Source organism: Scaptodrosophila lebanonensis, unplaced genomic scaffold (assembly GCF_003285725.1).
Source record: "Scaptodrosophila lebanonensis strain 11010-0011.00,11010-0021.00 unplaced genomic scaffold, SlebRS2 tig00000001-arrow-pilon, whole genome shotgun sequence".
NCBI lineage: Eukaryota > Metazoa > Arthropoda > Insecta > Diptera > Drosophilidae > Scaptodrosophila > Scaptodrosophila lebanonensis.
Window position 1 is genome coordinate 21203592 of NW_022060529.1, and position 17061 is coordinate 21220652.

The 17061-nt window shown below is 35.7% G+C and overlaps 2 protein-coding genes across 4 annotated transcripts; both read left to right on the forward strand.

Annotated features, from left to right (window-relative positions):
• The first annotated feature begins 699 nt into the window (after positions 1-699).
• On the forward strand, positions 700-7512 carry LOC115621305 (acidic leucine-rich nuclear phosphoprotein 32 family member A). 2 transcript variants are annotated; one of them, XM_030514922.1, is made up of 8 exons: positions 700-820; positions 1050-1391; positions 4919-5295; positions 5368-5447; positions 5642-5992; positions 6058-6137; positions 6200-6356; positions 6415-7512. In XM_030514922.1, the coding sequence occupies exons 2-8, from the start codon at positions 1344-1346 to the stop codon at positions 6456-6458; spliced, it is 1137 nt and encodes a 378-aa protein (XP_030370782.1). In that variant the 5' UTR covers positions 700-820; positions 1050-1343; the 3' UTR covers positions 6459-7512. The 2 variants fall into 2 exon arrangements, with proteins under 2 accessions (XP_030370782.1, XP_030370790.1); XM_030514930.1 differs by lacking the exon at positions 5642-5992.
• Positions 7513-10498: 2986 nt separating this feature from the next.
• LOC115628220 (transcription factor Adf-1) lies at positions 10499-15197 on the forward strand. Of its 2 annotated transcripts, none has more exons than XM_030524228.1 (4): positions 10499-10753; positions 10809-10997; positions 13597-13890; positions 13992-15197. In XM_030524228.1, coding segments are annotated over exons 1-4 (780 nt in total). In that variant the 5' UTR covers positions 10499-10752; the 3' UTR covers positions 14288-15197. The 2 variants fall into 2 exon arrangements, with proteins under 2 accessions (XP_030380088.1, XP_030380078.1); XM_030524218.1 differs by having other exon boundaries at positions 10513-10753; positions 13983-15197.
• Positions 15198-17061: the final 1864 nt, after the last annotated feature.

Sequence of the window (17061 nt, forward strand, 5' to 3'; positions counted from 1 at the left end):
TTATTTCTCTTATTAGAGACTTCCTGGGTTAGGTTTTCTCATATTGAACAAATGTTTTTACAAAATAAATATATCCCTAAGTTGTGGCATTATACGTATTACTTGTAATATTGGTTTATTATCTTTTGCTATATTTAAGATTCCAACATATATAATCAAAATTACTTAGTTATTTGTAATTTTTTTTAAATACTTTATGACTTAAGATGTATGATTCAAAAATGCAAATATTTATATAACCAGTAAAACACCTAATTACTTGATTTAGTGCTCAAGCAAATCAGTATCTGATTTGTATCTGTAATTTCAATTAAAATGCTTTGGAATTGCGCGTACTTTAGTCGTAAAAACAAATAATTAGAAGATGTATAAAATATTTATGTAAATACGTCTAAGCGATTTTTGCTTTTAATACTTGTTACTTTTCCATGTTGAAATATAAAAAATGTAGTTAACTATATTAAAACATTAAATATAAATACCCTATTAGAGTAACTTGTAGCATTAAACTTAAAGTCCAATCTCGGGTTATGGGCATTCATTTCAAATATCGCGCGTCGTTTTTAGCCCTGCCAAGCCGTTAGAAACAGATATCAACACTAAAAAATAGTAGTTATCGATAGTACAACACTGTAGTGGAACTCAAAGCTAAATGCTATAGAAAAGTTCCACAGCCGTCAACTAGCGGCAGCAATTTTAATGTGGCGTGTGTGTTGTTCTTGTTCGTCTTTGAAAGCGTGTGTGTTGCTTCTTAGTGGTTAAAGAAAATACATAAAAAGGTTATTTGGAAATATTAAATTAATATTAAATAAACCCAGAGGTAAGTTGGTGACAAGTTCAGAGAAGAATGGTAAATAAAAATAGCCAGTTTTCTGCGCACTATCGAATGAAAACGATGCGAAAAGCGCAGTTTGAAAAACTAAATGTGTTGTAAACGCGTAGATTTTTTTGTTAACGTATGAGTTTATCGAAATTAAGCCGTGAATAAACTAACAAGCCATCTTAACAATTCATTTTTTTTACATTTTTACATTTTCTTCACCCACTAGCCATCGAACGCGCGGCAGCGGCGGCGGCAAAAGCAATACCGAAAAAGAAGCACAAAAAAGAAAAATTCGCAAGGTGTTGTTTGTGTGTGTGACGACGATTACTGCGAGTCTCTGCTCTCCCCTGTGCGTGCGCGCTGTCGTAGGGACAGAAAATTGCAACAGTATTGGTGTATCCTTTGGTATTTCTGCGAGCTTGGTTGGAAAAGTGCGATAGCAAGAGAAAATTGCTGTTTTCTTTTTATCTAATAAACAAGTGCAGCCGCTGTAGCAACGAAAACTAAGCACACAAATAAAATGGAGAAAAGAATAGAATTGGAACGACGCGCACGCAAAGCGAATCAGGTAAGTAGTTGTGATAAGTGAGAAACAAGCCGAAAAACGCGCTAAATTGTCATCGAATTAATTTTGTTTGTGATTACACAAATTTTTATTACAACGTCGCGTATATTCAGTCTGTGTCTGCCGTGTGTGTGTTTGTAAGGCAGATTGTGTGTGGCATTGTGTGCCCTACAAAGGCAATAACAGCAGCAGCAGCAACAACGCCACATGTAAATCTCGTTTCAATTTGTGCGCCGTGCATACATACATACGTACGTATGTACATACATATAAACATACATGCATGCATACGTGTGTACATACATACATACATCATATAAAATAGCTCACAAGCCGTTGAAAAAAAGAAGAAGCAACAGCGGTGTAGCGGCAAACATCCATCCATCCTCAAAAACGAAAAAATTGATCGCCATAAGCAAATACAAATACACACATAATCTCATATGACTGCTATAATGTATGCATGTGTGTGTGTGTCGCATGAACAGTGTTGCCATTTGCGCGCACTTTTCTGTGCCTAATACGCGCTACATTGCATTGGCATTGGCAATTTTACAAATTCAGTGCACCTACTCTCCAAGTCTACGGCATCTGTGTATATAGTATGCATGTACATACATACAGACATATGTATATAAACCCAGTCGGTTAATATATGTATATATATGTACATTCAGAGTTCTTCGGGCCTTTTCTGCTATACCAGATCGATCGTTCAAGAGAAATTTGTTTTTTAAATACTTTTCCTTATGGATAACTTTTGTCATAACGTAACACAAAATTAATTTTATAGGTCAGTTTTCTTCTGATCAAAATTTTTCCCTACAATTATGTAGATTGTCCAAATTTCATTTCTTTATCTAAATTGGCTTTATTAATGTGTTAATAGTGAATTTATGATTTAGTATATAGATATGTATGTACATATTTATGTAAATTCCTAAACCAAAAATGTACGAAAAAAATACAAGCCAGGAACTTTCCATGTGGCATACTTATAACTAATGTGTAATCCTAAAAAATGTTATGTATATAATTTTTAGACCCCGACATGCCCCCACTCAACGTGATCGCGAGATGCACGCTTTGGGCCGTTTTAGTGCGCCAGCTGGCAATGCTGGCTCGCTCTATTCTAGTTGTTGTTGTTGTTGCCGCGGGTCGACCTTCAATTGTGACAAAACATAAGCAGGGAATTCATTGTATAAACATTGTTTAAACACACATAAAAATGTGCCTACGTATATGTGTATGTACATACGTGCATAATTTTATGCTGATAAACACTGTAATTTCAGGTTATTTGAAACCAAAATGTATCTATAACAACATTATAGTAGAGCGCGCACAAACACAAACGCGTAAGCCAGAATAGCACACGCATACAGCGACAAAAGACACACACACACACACACACACACACACAAACAAACATACATACATATGTATGTACATACACTCGAGCTATGCACAAAATAATCGACACATTCTCGCAATGGTGGTCGCCGGCCTGCCTGCCTTCCTTGTCTTATCGTTTGTACCACAGGCAAACGGCATACATACATACATGTATATGTACATACAGACATGCGTACATACTTGCATATTCATACATGTGTATTGAATGCGCAGCCATAATAATACCCTGTGCTTGGGGCAGTAGCTTCCTACATACACAAATGCTAGACTTTCCACCTTACACAAAACCGGCCGCAGCCTTCGGCTCGCCTCTCCGCCCCATAGGCCACCCTTTTTTCAACCTTTACATTGCATTGCGCTCTCTCAGTCATCCTTTGACAGCAGCAGCAGCACCAGCAACAACAACAACAAAAGGCGAAAAAGAAAAGACAATCTTGGGCCTTTTTTGTGTAGCACTTCTGCTGATTAATAAACATGCGCTCTGGCAAGGCCTACTCAATCAGCGGCCCCAACCCACACCCACGTACCCACCCAATAGCGCGCCCATTTCTGCAGCTAAATACATACAATCAAACATACACACGCGTACATGCATATATTCATACCACGGGAAAATATATACATATGTATGTATGTACATACATACGAGTATGTACCAATGACGAAGATGGCGACGAGAACAACAACGCATACACATACTATTAAAGTCTGTTATGCACCCACTTTGGAACCAAGTCTTATTTGTAGAGTTGTAAAAGTTTGCAGTTTGTTTTGTCCCATATTGTGTGAGTACCACCCGATTGTTGAACTTCCCAAGTAATCTTTATTGAGATATTTATAAATTTATCGAATTTTGTATACCAGCCCACTCTATTCAATGATCGAAAAAGATTACTAGACTTGCTGAACCCAACATCCTCGTCCAGTGTTTAAAGACCCGAACTAGTTCGGACCGGACCACCACAACTCTACTCATTTATGAATGGTTGGGCGAGGGGAAGGTCGTAAGACACATTGAACAGAGACGTGTGCCACACTCTCATTTTGTCTCTTCTTAGTAAAAGCCACTATCTAATCGCCTAGTTGGCAAAATGTGGCAATTTTAGCTGCTGCGATAAATGGTCAATCAGAAATCAATCAAGAGTGGTTTGTACTTCACAGATTTCCAAAAGCACCAGACAATAACAAACAGATTGTCCTATAAAAAAAAGCTGCGACAATACATATGTATGTATATACAAATATACATACATAAATACATTTATGTATGGTTGTATGTATGTACATATGTGTATATTTTGCCAATATTTGTAGCACAAACATGGACCCCAAAACAAGCGCAACAACTAAGACGTCACAGCATGTTGTTGCTGCTGCTGCTACTACCGGCTTGTTTCATTCCAGCGAATCTGCATGTCATACAAGCCAGCTTCCACGCATTCAAAACGCATTCCATTTCATTTGTTTGTCGCACGCGTATTTGTCCGCTGCCATTTTATCGGTCCTCCCCTTTGTGCTGCTCTTTTAATACCCATTTTAGCGTATTCTACTTTGTGCGCACGTACGTCATACACGCCGCACACATACACACCCAGCTGACTTGACAGAACGATTACATAAACACAGTGCTGCCAGTGCGTAAATTATTGAAAAAAATTTCAGCACCAAATTTTAACCAGAAATTAATTGTTTAAATACGATCTTAATGCACAATTTATTGCGCACCATTTTGTGTCATTATGCATATGGTAATAATTTCGACAACAAAAAATGTATGGCATTTCGTTTGATCGATTTTTGTTTTTTGCGTTTTGGCTTGTATGTATTGTTTTTCATTTTTGTATTTTTGCGTTTGCTCAGCACACGTTTACACAGACATGGCGGCGTTATTGTCATGTACAACGCTGAAATGCGACTATTTTCATCTTTGTTTCGCACCTGGCAAAAGCATTTGATTGCTGGACGCATGTCGGCTGTTTCATTACCAAACTGTTTCGCTCTCATTTTTCCAGTGTAGGGAAGTGCACTGAAATCTCTCGAGCGTAACGGCGTTTTAAATTTAAAAAGATTAAAATGATACATTTTTAATACATTTTGTTTTATTGTTTAAACAGATTACAGAACTAAATCTGGACAATTGCCGAAGTACAAGCATCGTTGGCCTTACAGATGAGTACACCGCCTTGGAATCATTAAGCTTGATCAACGTGGGTCTTACCACATTAAAAGGTTTTCCCAAGTTGCCCAATCTAAAGAAATTGGAATTATCCGATAATAGAATTTCAAATGGCCTCAACTATTTGACCACCAGCCCCAAATTACAGTATTTGAATTTGTCTGGTAATAAAATTAAGGATTTGGAAACATTGAAACCACTGGAGGAATTCAAAAATCTGGGAATACTGGATCTATTCAATAACGACGCCACCCAAGTTGAGAACTATCGTGAGAAAATCTTTAAGATGTTGCCATCGTTAAGGTTTTTAGATGGGTAAGCATTTATTTATTCACTAAATTATAAGTCTGTGATAAAACATTTAAACATATTTTAAAAAAATTTTAGGTTTGATTGCAACGATGAAGAGGCGCCATCAGATGGTGAAGATGACGACGACGTCAATGGCAATGATTCAGAAGAAGATGGTGGGTACAATATATAGCATGTTTCCCATTAACTAATATATAGGCTCACTGGTTATGACTTGCGAACGACTGACTTTGTAATAGGGTAGAACAGGGAAATTTCAACTCATATTTCATCATCATTTTTTAAGCCATTTGGTTATCGTATCTGTATCGTATTACACAAATTCAACGCAGATTCTGTCGCTTTTCAGATGGTCAAAATGCCTTCTGTTTAAATGGTTTAGAAATCGATTTAGCCGAACTAGAAGAATTCGAAAAGCGTGTTCAGGCTAAGAAACGCTTGTCCAATACAACAACAACTGCAAAAAAGCCACCTGATGACAATGAAGTTGACGAACTAGACGAATACTTAAAAGAGTTGCAATTGCGAGAGTCTGCGACTGAAAGCCAAAGACCCGATTCGAAGAATGTATCAAATACAAATTCCAGAACAACAACCACAGCAACAGAACCGCAACTATGTAGCAACCACCCGACCACAAATTTTGCAATTTTACTCTATTGGGTTTTAGCAATATTAAATCTGGCCAGTGTCGCCTATAGTAAGCATTGATATTTGTAATGATGTTGCTAATAGAATTCTACAATTATTCCTAACTCTTTGCAGGCTCTGGCGATGACGACGAGGAGGACGGGGACAGCGATGAAAGTGATGACGAAGACAATGGCGATGTCTCGCTCTCAGAGGTAATATTTTCAGATTACAATAACATACATATTTCAGAACTAACTTATATTGCGAATTACAGGTCTATAACGATGATCTCGAAGAGGATAATTCCGATTGGGATGAAGGCGATGCCGTCGAAGATGATGATGAGGACTCTGATATTGATGAGGCCGATGGTGAGGCAAATGAGTCGACTGCTGCGGTGAATGCCAATGATAAAGATGGTGAAAAGCCAGGTATGATTCAATTATAAAAACTCTTGAAATAAATTAATAAGACTTTCTAATTTTACAGAAGAGTCGCAAGCCAGGGGCAAGAAGAGAAAGCATGATGGTTAAAGTCGCAACTTAATCGTCTTTAATTCAAACCACTCTCATACACACTCATCCACACCCATACACACAACAGCTACAGCAAAAACAAAACAAATAATTAACAACAACAAGAACACACATCATATTTTGATAGAGCTAACAAAAACAACAACAACAACAAGAAAACTACATTTGTTTCTTTAAAAATGTAAGCTACATATTCTAGACAAGAACACCAACCCGAGAAAAACCACAAACTAATAATCAAAAAACCTAAAGCTATTTGTAAGAAGAAAAATACATCTCTAGAAACTGAAGTGGACGGACTGTGGCAGTTGTTGTTCAAATACCAAGTTCCATTACAAAACTCTTAACAGCCCCATCATTGAATTGGAAACTGTATAACACTGTATAATTGATAAATATTTTCATGTTCAAATCCATTAAAACAAATATAATTGTACAAATTTGTAACACTCCTCATTTTTGTTAATTTTAAAGAAATCATTGTGTTAAACTATTTTCAACTTTCAATTCCTCCTTATGCTAACTTAACATCCGTTTCCAGCCCACCTTCAATTACTTGCTTTTAAATTAGTGATTTTTTTAAATTAAAAAAGAAAACCCTGCATTTCCCCCCTAGTATCGCATATGGCGAATGCCACAAGACAGGAAGGTTAAGCGAATACACTACATAAAACTTACTGCTAAGATGATTTTTAACTAACTCTTAAGTCATTCCTTGTGTATACATAAGATAATGAGCGCAATTAGGGTTTCACCACCTTTTGTGAATGTATTTCAAACTTTACACATTATTTTATTGTTAACCTTTTACACACTATTGAGCAAAATTGTTTTTCTATTACTTTTAAGCACAAGACCGACCGACTTGTTTTACCTTCTTTAAAAGCAGTAATGTATTTAAATTATGGCAAGTAAGCAACACACACACATACTACAATTTTAAACAAGAACCCTGATTTAGTAAACCAATGTGCGTAAATACATTAAAATATAAAAGAAAGTATCCATGCAAATGGTAATCAATAAATTTGAACACGATATATCTCTTAAATGGTCTTTGGATTTTAAATATTTTATATTTGCAGCTTTTACCTCAAAGGCAGACAACAAATTTCTGTTCGAAATTTTCTAAACATTTTAAAATTTTATTACTATACATTCAAAGCAAGGTTATCCAAAATGTGTCAGAATCAGGGACTGTAATCATTATAAGTGTTATTAAAAAAAATTACAAAATAATGATTATTTTTATAGCCTGTACCCAAAGGGTGAAAGGCTATACTAGTTTTGTGCGCATGTATGTAACACACAGAAGGAGGCGTGGCGACCCCACAAAGTATATATATTCTTGATCAGGATGAGAAGCCGAGTCGATATAGCCTTGTCCGTCTGTCTGTCCGTATGAACGCAAGGATCTCAGAAAGTATAAGAGCTAGAATAACCAAACTTGGTTTCCATATTCTCCTAAGACCGAGAAAGTACGAGTTTGAGTTTTTTTTCGATGCACCCCCCCACTCCCCCGCAATTCGTGTTTTTTCTTATAACTTCCGTAATTCTCGGAATTTTGAAATCAATTTTGGTAGGTACATCCAGTTAGTACTAATGTGTCCGTGTGCCAAATTTCATCATGATAGGTCAATTCTGAAGAAAGTTATAGCCATAAGTAAAATCGCTGCTCATGCGCTGCCTCTGTCGGCAGCGCTGCCCGCAGCTGTTGTTGTTGTTGCTGCTTTGGTTCAACTTTGTGCTGCATACATACACGCATATAAACACGCATAGGTACGTGATGTAAATGTATGCTGTTAAAACTAAACATAAACATATATTCTAATTTAATTTAATTAATTAATTCATTAATTTTTTTTAATAGTTTAATTTTTAAAAAACTTTTTTTTTTAAATTTTTCTTTTTTGTGGATAGTACAGGCTATTTTACTGTCGGGCTTACTCGACTGTAGCGTTCTATCTTGTTTAATTTTATTAACTTGACTCACTGATTAAGGATATACATAAATTTTGTCCTTAATCCTTATGAAACAGACAAAATTTCAGCTTGAGTTTTATTTTTTTGATCAAAAATAAAAGAATAATCATTATTTTATAAGTTTTATTTTTTTGCTCATCAATAATGATTATTGGTTAATTTTTAAAGTAAAACTCAAAATTAATCATTAAATTGTGAGCGAATGAATACAAATTAAAATTTATAAATCATGGTGAAAATACATAGATAATCCTTAAAAAGGATGTGAGTAAATTCCTCGCTTTCCAAAAGTTAATATAAGTGAATGATTTTTTCGTTAAAAAAAAAAACAAAATCATTATTTGCGGTCCCTGGTCATGCATTTCCTCAAGGACAGATGTATTTCATGGATTGTTCAAATAGTGGCGTTTTATTGTTAGATACTATGTTTATACTAAGATTCGGCTTCTTATATAACAGGATTGTATTAAATGATTTTTATACCCTGTACCCCAAAGGGTGAAAGGGTATATTAGTTTTGTGCGAGGTGAAAAACGTAACATTATTTTCATAATGGTCAATTAGAAAGAACGTTATAGCCATAAATGTAATCTCTTGTTCTATTTAAAGAATCACTTCAGATATTTACAATCTATTTAAAATATAATGCTTTTTCTAAACCAAACAGTAAGTTTCCGTTTTAGATTGTTTTTTTTTTTTTTGGCAAAGGTTAAACTTTATTTCTCTCAAATTAGTAAAACAAACATTTACGGAATTTACTAAGAGCGTGTATTTTTTTTATAAAAAAATGATGAAATTCAAGGATTCCTTTCCTGAAAGACGCTGCAAATACGTATATGCATTTATGGACTCTTGAAATTAATAGAATAATGGTAAGGAAAATGATGGTATAAACCATAAAAATTCTGATTGATATAATAAGAAAATATGCCACGAAATCAAAGTTATAAACTATATAACTAAATCGCCATGGCACATAAAAACATATATGCCGTGCGTTTTTAAGTACTCCTATTTTTGGCAGGCGGCCGTCTACGATAGTGACGAAAATTTACTAAGTATTACACCTGTTTCTGTTTCTACACAGTAGTTTGGTTCCGGAAAATGCCGTGTAAAAAAGACATTGGTCATATGCAAAAATAGGTGATTGGTTCCTTATCTCTAAAATTTATTAAAATCAGTGAAAAAACAAGAATTTATATGTATTTTATTAAATCTTATTTATAATATGCATAACGACCCATATTAAAAGGTTTCTAGCTGTTTTTAAGCTGTTGATGTTTTTATTTATTTATTTTGTATATAACATTTTTAATTTTTAAACATGGCACAATAAGGCACAGTGCCTTTATTCTTGGCTCTCAAATCATCTTTTTTTGAGGTTATTTTGGGGTTTTAAAGCCATTCCTTTGGAATCCAGAAAGAATTTACTTAGTACCACAACCTTAAGATGACGGATTTCAAATAAATTCATATAATGTCTTTGTTTTTGTGATTAAAAGGATCCATAGTCATACTTGGCTCTTTCATCAATCGCGCCTGGTTCGAAAACCAAAAAATTGAAATGTGTCGAATTATTAAATTATATTTATTTCTTTTTAATATTGTTTCATTTAAGACCAATCTGTTACTTCTATAAATACATCCCTTTCCTCAATTCAAAATTCATGCACCAAGAAAATGTCGTTATTAGATGTCATTAGACTTAAGTCCGTCTCTAGCAAACGTACATACATATGTAAAATCAATAAACCAGAATTCCCCTAACCTATTGGGTAATCTGCTTGCGCACAAGGCTGTGATCTTCAGACTTAATGGATATTTAAAAAAAAATCTAGATAAAATACATTTTTTCTTAAGATTTAAAAAATGTCAAATTCAATTTTAGCCCATAAAAAAAATTCGATGTCCAACACTGGTCGAAAGGTGCATGCGCAAAAGAGGTAACGACATTGCACTCGGAAAATTAAGTAGAGCGAGCGAAATGGCAATAGAGAGCACTCAAATGTGGCAGCTGCGGCGCTGCTTGCTTCAACGCGACGCCTTTATTTCTGCGTTATTCGTCGCTGCTTCGTCACGTCTCGGGAAAAAATACATACTAGACATAGAAGTGCTGCTGCTTCACAGCCGACTGCTACGCTTACTGCATTCTTGGGTAAAAATTTCACAGTTGGCAGCGACTGAGAAAATAAAATTAAACGTCGACGTCGCGACTTTTTCCTTCTTCGAAGAAGACCCCGAAATCAAAATAAAAACAAACAACGTGCGCGCGCGCCAATTATTACAAACAATTAACAAACAACAACTAAGTGAGTTTTTCCTTGCCAACATAGTTTAAACTGTACTATAACATTGCGTATTCAGTGCACACACTAACATCAGCCATCGAGATGGATAAATTGGACGCAAATTTGGAACAGCAATTCGATCTGAATCTTATCGAAGCTGTTAAGATGAATCCAGTTATTTACGATCGATCTCACTATAACTACAAACATTTTGTGCGCAAGGCCCAGACCTGGAAGCAAATCGCCGAAACGCTCGGTGTGCCTGGTAAGTGAAATTTTGATTAAATTCTGTATAGTATTGGAGAGGGAGCGCCGAGAGTGGGTTGGAAGCTACGACGGCGACGGAGACAGCGGGCAGCAAAGCAAGTGTACAGAAACGACGCAAAAGTGAACGGCGACGACGACGACGGCGCAGTAGCAGACACAAGAAATTGTGAAATTTCAGGAGCGAAATTGTTAGGAATTATTTTAGGCGCCAAAAAAAGATGATTTTTATTATCGAAATATGCTTTTAAATATTGGTATGGTCCAAATTAGATAGCCTTTTAAACAATTTGTATAATCGTGTACATTAAAGGGGTTTTTATCATTTCACAAAATATAATAAAATGTTTAAGGCGCCCTAAGCGGGCGCCCCTTGCACACACCTGCGCGCACATATTTTGTGTGTGTGTGCGTGCAGTCAATATTTTTGAAGTTGCTGTACTTTTGCGTCGCCGAGCCGTCGCGTCGCTGTTTCCGTCTCAGTCGCACTTACGCTGCTGGCGTTTGCGGCCCAAGCTGACGTTTATTTTCGTATACGGCTGTCGGCCGCAACCGATTGCTGCAGTTGTCCGTCCATCCATCTGTCCCATCTGGTTCGAGCAACTCAGCTTTCATTTCGTGGTATACTTCTGTATGTATGTATGTATGTGTTAATACATACATATATAATATATATAGTATATATGTATGTATGTATATTATTGGTATGTACATTGTGCGTCATTTGATTAGGCACAATTTTTTCACACATATACATATGTATGTACATAAGTATGTATATACGTAAATAAAAATGTATCGTCCAATTACATACATATGTATATACATATGTACATATACATATACCTCGATTTGTTTATGTATGATTGTATGTAAACACATCTGGCAACTGCCATTATGTAAGCAATGTTGCCAATTCTTGAGCTTCAGAATTTCTATATTTTGATATTTCTAGCTAACCAAATTAAAATGTCTATCATCTTTAAAACGAGTTGGTATACTATGATCACATGACAAGGAAAAGGCTTGCTGATCTTCCAAAATCGCTAAGTCCAGCCAGCCGTAAATTTACAAGCAAAACTAGCGATAAAATAGCTAAATTGGCAACACTTTTTGAGATATAGTTATTGTTTATACACACATATATAAATTCTATAGGCATATCTACATACATATGTATATATGTATGTTTGTACTCGTTAATATCAATTTTATTCACTGCGCCCATGTCACTGATGTCTACAACTAAAAATTTGTTTATACATACATATATGTATGTATGTACATGCAATTGTGTACATAGTAGATACATTTTCGAGTTATGCAATTGCTTTAACCAGAATCTAGTGTGCTCGGAGTGTTTTGGCGCCAAAGCTGTCAACACGATTGTTGTATGCAACACACCTGACCGAGCGACAGGTTTTGGTCTGCTTACCCGCGTTGGGCATCACATACAGTTGAAGTCGGCAGTAACGCCGCTGCTCAATACTGCTGCTGTCGTCAGCAGCAAACAGGCGCGCAAATTCCACCAAAAAACAGTCAGAGCGACGACGGTGGCGATGACGGAGACGCTGACGTCAATGGCTGTCGGAAGCTGCTGCTTCTGTCGACGGCGCGTCGTCACTGTGCGTTGCTTTGGATTTGTCGATGTTGGCTTTGGCTTTTGCTGCTGCTTCTGTCAGCTGGCTGCTAAAGTGTGCGTTGTGGTTTGTTTTGGTTTTGGATTGTTATTGTGATTTGATGATTGCGGCGAGGCAACATACATACGTACATACATATGTATGTAGTAGTAGTTTGTACTACGTGCACATTCTTCACACCCCCACCTACTCCGGGTAATAGCTACTATCGGCATTAATATTAAGTTCTCCAATGTTTTCACATTCTTTTATGCATTCAAATGCTCCATGGGGAAAAACAAAGGAAGTGCTGTTTTCTTTAAACTAACGGTTTTAGTATGCTCATACATACATATGTATGTATGTAAGTATATTATAGATAGAATAGCCAAAGTTGATATCCAGATATCAGAAAAAGTACGAGTTCGAGTTATTTTCCTTTTTTCCCCCCACTTCCCCGCATCATAAATTCTAAAGAAAGCTTTAGCCATAAATTAAATTCAGACCGCAGTTGTTGTCGCTTTGACTTAATTCTGCATTGAACACATACATACACCCACATAAACATGCATAGACACGATTCTGATAATTATTGTATGCTTTTGAAACACTAAATAAACATAAATATGTCTCTACTTATGTATTGAATTTTTTATATTTAATTAAGTAAATTACCTTAATTTTTTAATTAATTAATAATTTGAATTTGTTTTTTTCTTCAGTGGGAGTGGGTACAGGGTATTTTAGTATTTAATTCCGCTTAACTCTTAACATTCTTTTCTTGTTTTAAATAATATACGCGGTATAAAGTAATTAAAAGTTATACTTGAAGAGGCTCTTGGAATCAAAATACAAATTTTCACTCAGGCAAAATTCAACTGTTATATTTATTTTGATTGTTTTTTTTTAATGTTATGTTAAAGTTAAGTTGGAATTATTTGCGAACGAAGATCTGATCGAAATTCTTTTCTATAATTACAGAACAAAAATGCACGAAGCGCTGGAAAAGTTTGCGTGATAAATTCGCTCGTGAAATGAAACTTTGCCAGGAGTCCCGCTGGCGCTACTTCAAACAGATGCAGTTTTTGGTTGACTCTATCAGGCAGTACCGCGAGTCCTTGCTCGGCAAGTGCGCCAATGGCAGTCAGAATGCCAATCAGGTGGCCGATCCGACACAGCAGCAGCAAGCGCAGCAGCAGACAGTTGTTGATATATTTGCGCAACCATTTAATGGAAGCGCCACAACATCTGCCCAGGCACTGACCCATCCGCATGGTAAGGATCCCAATCGCATGCATTTGTGTGACGAATTTTTATTGCATTTAATTTGTTGTTTCACGAGCTTACACTCAAGTTGATGTATTTAGAAATTACAGTTACAGGCGACACGCAGCTGGCCACCGCTGTGGGCAAGGACCAGAAGCCTTACTTCTACGAGCCCCCAATGAAGCGAGAACGCACCGAGGAGGAGCACAGTGACAACATGTTGAACACCATCAAGATTTTCCAAAACAATGTATCGCAGGCAGTTAGCGCCGAAGACCAATCGTTTGGCATGGTCGTCACCGATATGCTCAACACGCTGGGCGTGCGGCAAAAGGCCGAGGCTAAGGTGCACATCATTAAGTATCTGACAGATATGCAGCTGCTGGCACAGCACAACAAATACTAACTGTCGAGCTGTTATTATCATCACTACCAACAGCGGCAATTATTACAACTATTGCAACTGGACTGTGTGCTGCCTTAGCTGTGGTATGATGGCAAGAAAAAGAATAGCATAAAGCGATTAATGATGATGTTCAAAGGATAATGTATGATGATGTTTGATGATCAGCAACAGCTATTAGTAGATCGGAACAGTTTTCGTGGGCAGCACACAAATAGAGTCGTTGTGCGCTTCATTTTTAGATTCTAAGTCTTAAAAGTCAAACTAAAGTTTAATTCTAGATATAAATCCTTACACATAAACCTAAACCTAATATACATACATACATACTACATTTACACGTAAACATTATATATACATACTTACATATATGCTTTGAATTGTAGTTGCCCAATTCCCGATTCTCACCCCAGTACATATGTGTACAAAACGGTTCTAGCAATACGTAGCAAGTTTTTGAAAGAACAGAAACAAATTTTCAAATATTCACCATTACTCTGTATATTTTCGTTTTAGTTTATCATGCCATCGGGTTTAGCTCTTAATAAGATTTACATATATGTATTTGAAGTTTGAAAATGAATGAACGTTATTTTAATTTTTTAAGTTCTGTTGTAATCTTGCTAGTTTACATTTATGTACTTTAAAAGGCTTTAATTAAGTTCGATAGTGACCTAAAAACCCTTTTAAGCATTTTGTGAGCGCAATTACACAGAAAATTGTATTATTTTCAGATCAAAATGTTTAAATTGATGCCCAATATGAATATTTGACTGGCAGAAAGCGGGTAAACACAAAATCATAAACTTAAATTAAACTTAGCGTCTTGATGTGTAAATTACTTGATTACTGTGCAATTATTTGCTAACACAAACAAAAATATTTGAAAAATACAAGTATAAAATGAAAGGAATTTATTAGTTTTTCATTTCATGGTAATTACGGGGATAAAATTGTGCTTGCAATATGAATTATAAAAATTGTATTATTCTGAATTCTATTTGAATTCAGCAGGAGCACATTCGTGAATTTATACTTAAAAATTTTTATACAAACCTTCATAATTAGCAAACGAATTCCACAGATTTGTAGTGAATTGAATAATTTAAAAAGCTTTAGACGATGATACTGTGCTAAATTCTATAAAAATGGATGGTTAAAAAAACAATAAGAATAATTGACAACACAATGCATCGTTCGTACATTTGTTTTTTGCGTTTTTTAAATACAATTTTTAAAAATTAAAAATACTTACATATCTTCGGGAACGGGTTTGTCTAAGCAAATAAAACTTGTGATAATCGTTTGAATTCGATAGAAATGTTAAAAATACGTTTTAATTATTTAAATGGAATGATCGGCGGCCCCAACTCTTACATACCCTGTACCTTGCGCGTATCCTTCTCCATTTATGATTATGAGTGAAGTACAGAATTGAACCAAAAAAGCAACAATAATAACAGCTGCTGAGGCAGACATGACATTTATGGCTGTAACTTTCTTTTAAATTGACTTATCATGATAAAACGAGCACATACGTACACATACATAAGAACTAACCGGAAGTAATTTGCCAAATTTGAATAAGAAATTCAAATAATATGGGAGCTATGGAAAATTGCTATTTACGGGTGTATTTACGGAAAAAAAATTGCCCTAGGGCGTGGAGGAACCTCGATACCAAATTTGGTACTTCCAGAAATGTTGATTGAATCTGTCAAAAAACAATTCTTACTGTTTGCCCTTCGGAGTCTAAATTTGGACCGTACAGCCGATTGCCTCCTTATAGATCCAGATTAAAACTAATAGACCTACCATCCTTACATCACCGTAGAATTTGTTCAGGAGTCACCCTCCTTCACAAACTTATTTTTGGTGATATAGACTCCCCTTTCCTTCTTATCCACGTAGACTTGGCAGTTCCCTTAAGATTTAGTCGTGCATTTCATACCTTTCGATTCCCTATTTGTAGGTCTAACTTTGCTTCACATGAACCCTTTCGTGTGTTCTGTTCTAATTACAATCATTTTTCGCACAGCATATCCTTCGAACACTCCATTAAGACTATTTCATCATTAATATACTTGCAACTTGATTCTGACAGTATCTAATCCTATTTTACTCTACTTCTTTTATTTAATTTTTTTTTATTTTTATTTTATTTAGAAAATCAACAATAATTCTGTCGATTATATGATTATATAACTTAATATAACAATTTAAACTAAACTTAAAAGATAAGAAAGCCTAACACAAAGCTGTACAATAGCGTCTATTAATGCCTCCGACATGTTGGGGGAATTTTATTTGCCAGTTGGACAGCTATGCCCCAACTCACAGCAGTTAGTGGTCAGAGATTTCCCCGCAGATAATTATAAACAATAATTTTGATAGAACAGAGAGAGAGAGAAAGAGAGTCCTGTCGAAAGTAAATGTGAAAGATCATTATACTTGTAATGGCTGCACATGACCCGAAAACGATTGTGCAAAGCGTAATCAGTTGTACATCTTGCCAATATGAACGGCAAATAATTCCTTGTTGGTCTACAAGGAACTGAAAAATTAAGGCGACCTAAGAGGGCAGAGGAGTCAACCTCACCGATAACCAACTTGTGGAGAAAAACTATTCAGAGAACCGTCCTACGATTTACTAAGGAAGGAAGGCTTATTAGCATCAGTCTACTAGAGTACGATGGCAAGCAGAGATTGGGATCCCAGCTTAAACCACGTAGAGCAAAAAGAAGGAATTGCTTCTGAACACACTCAATACTTTCCTG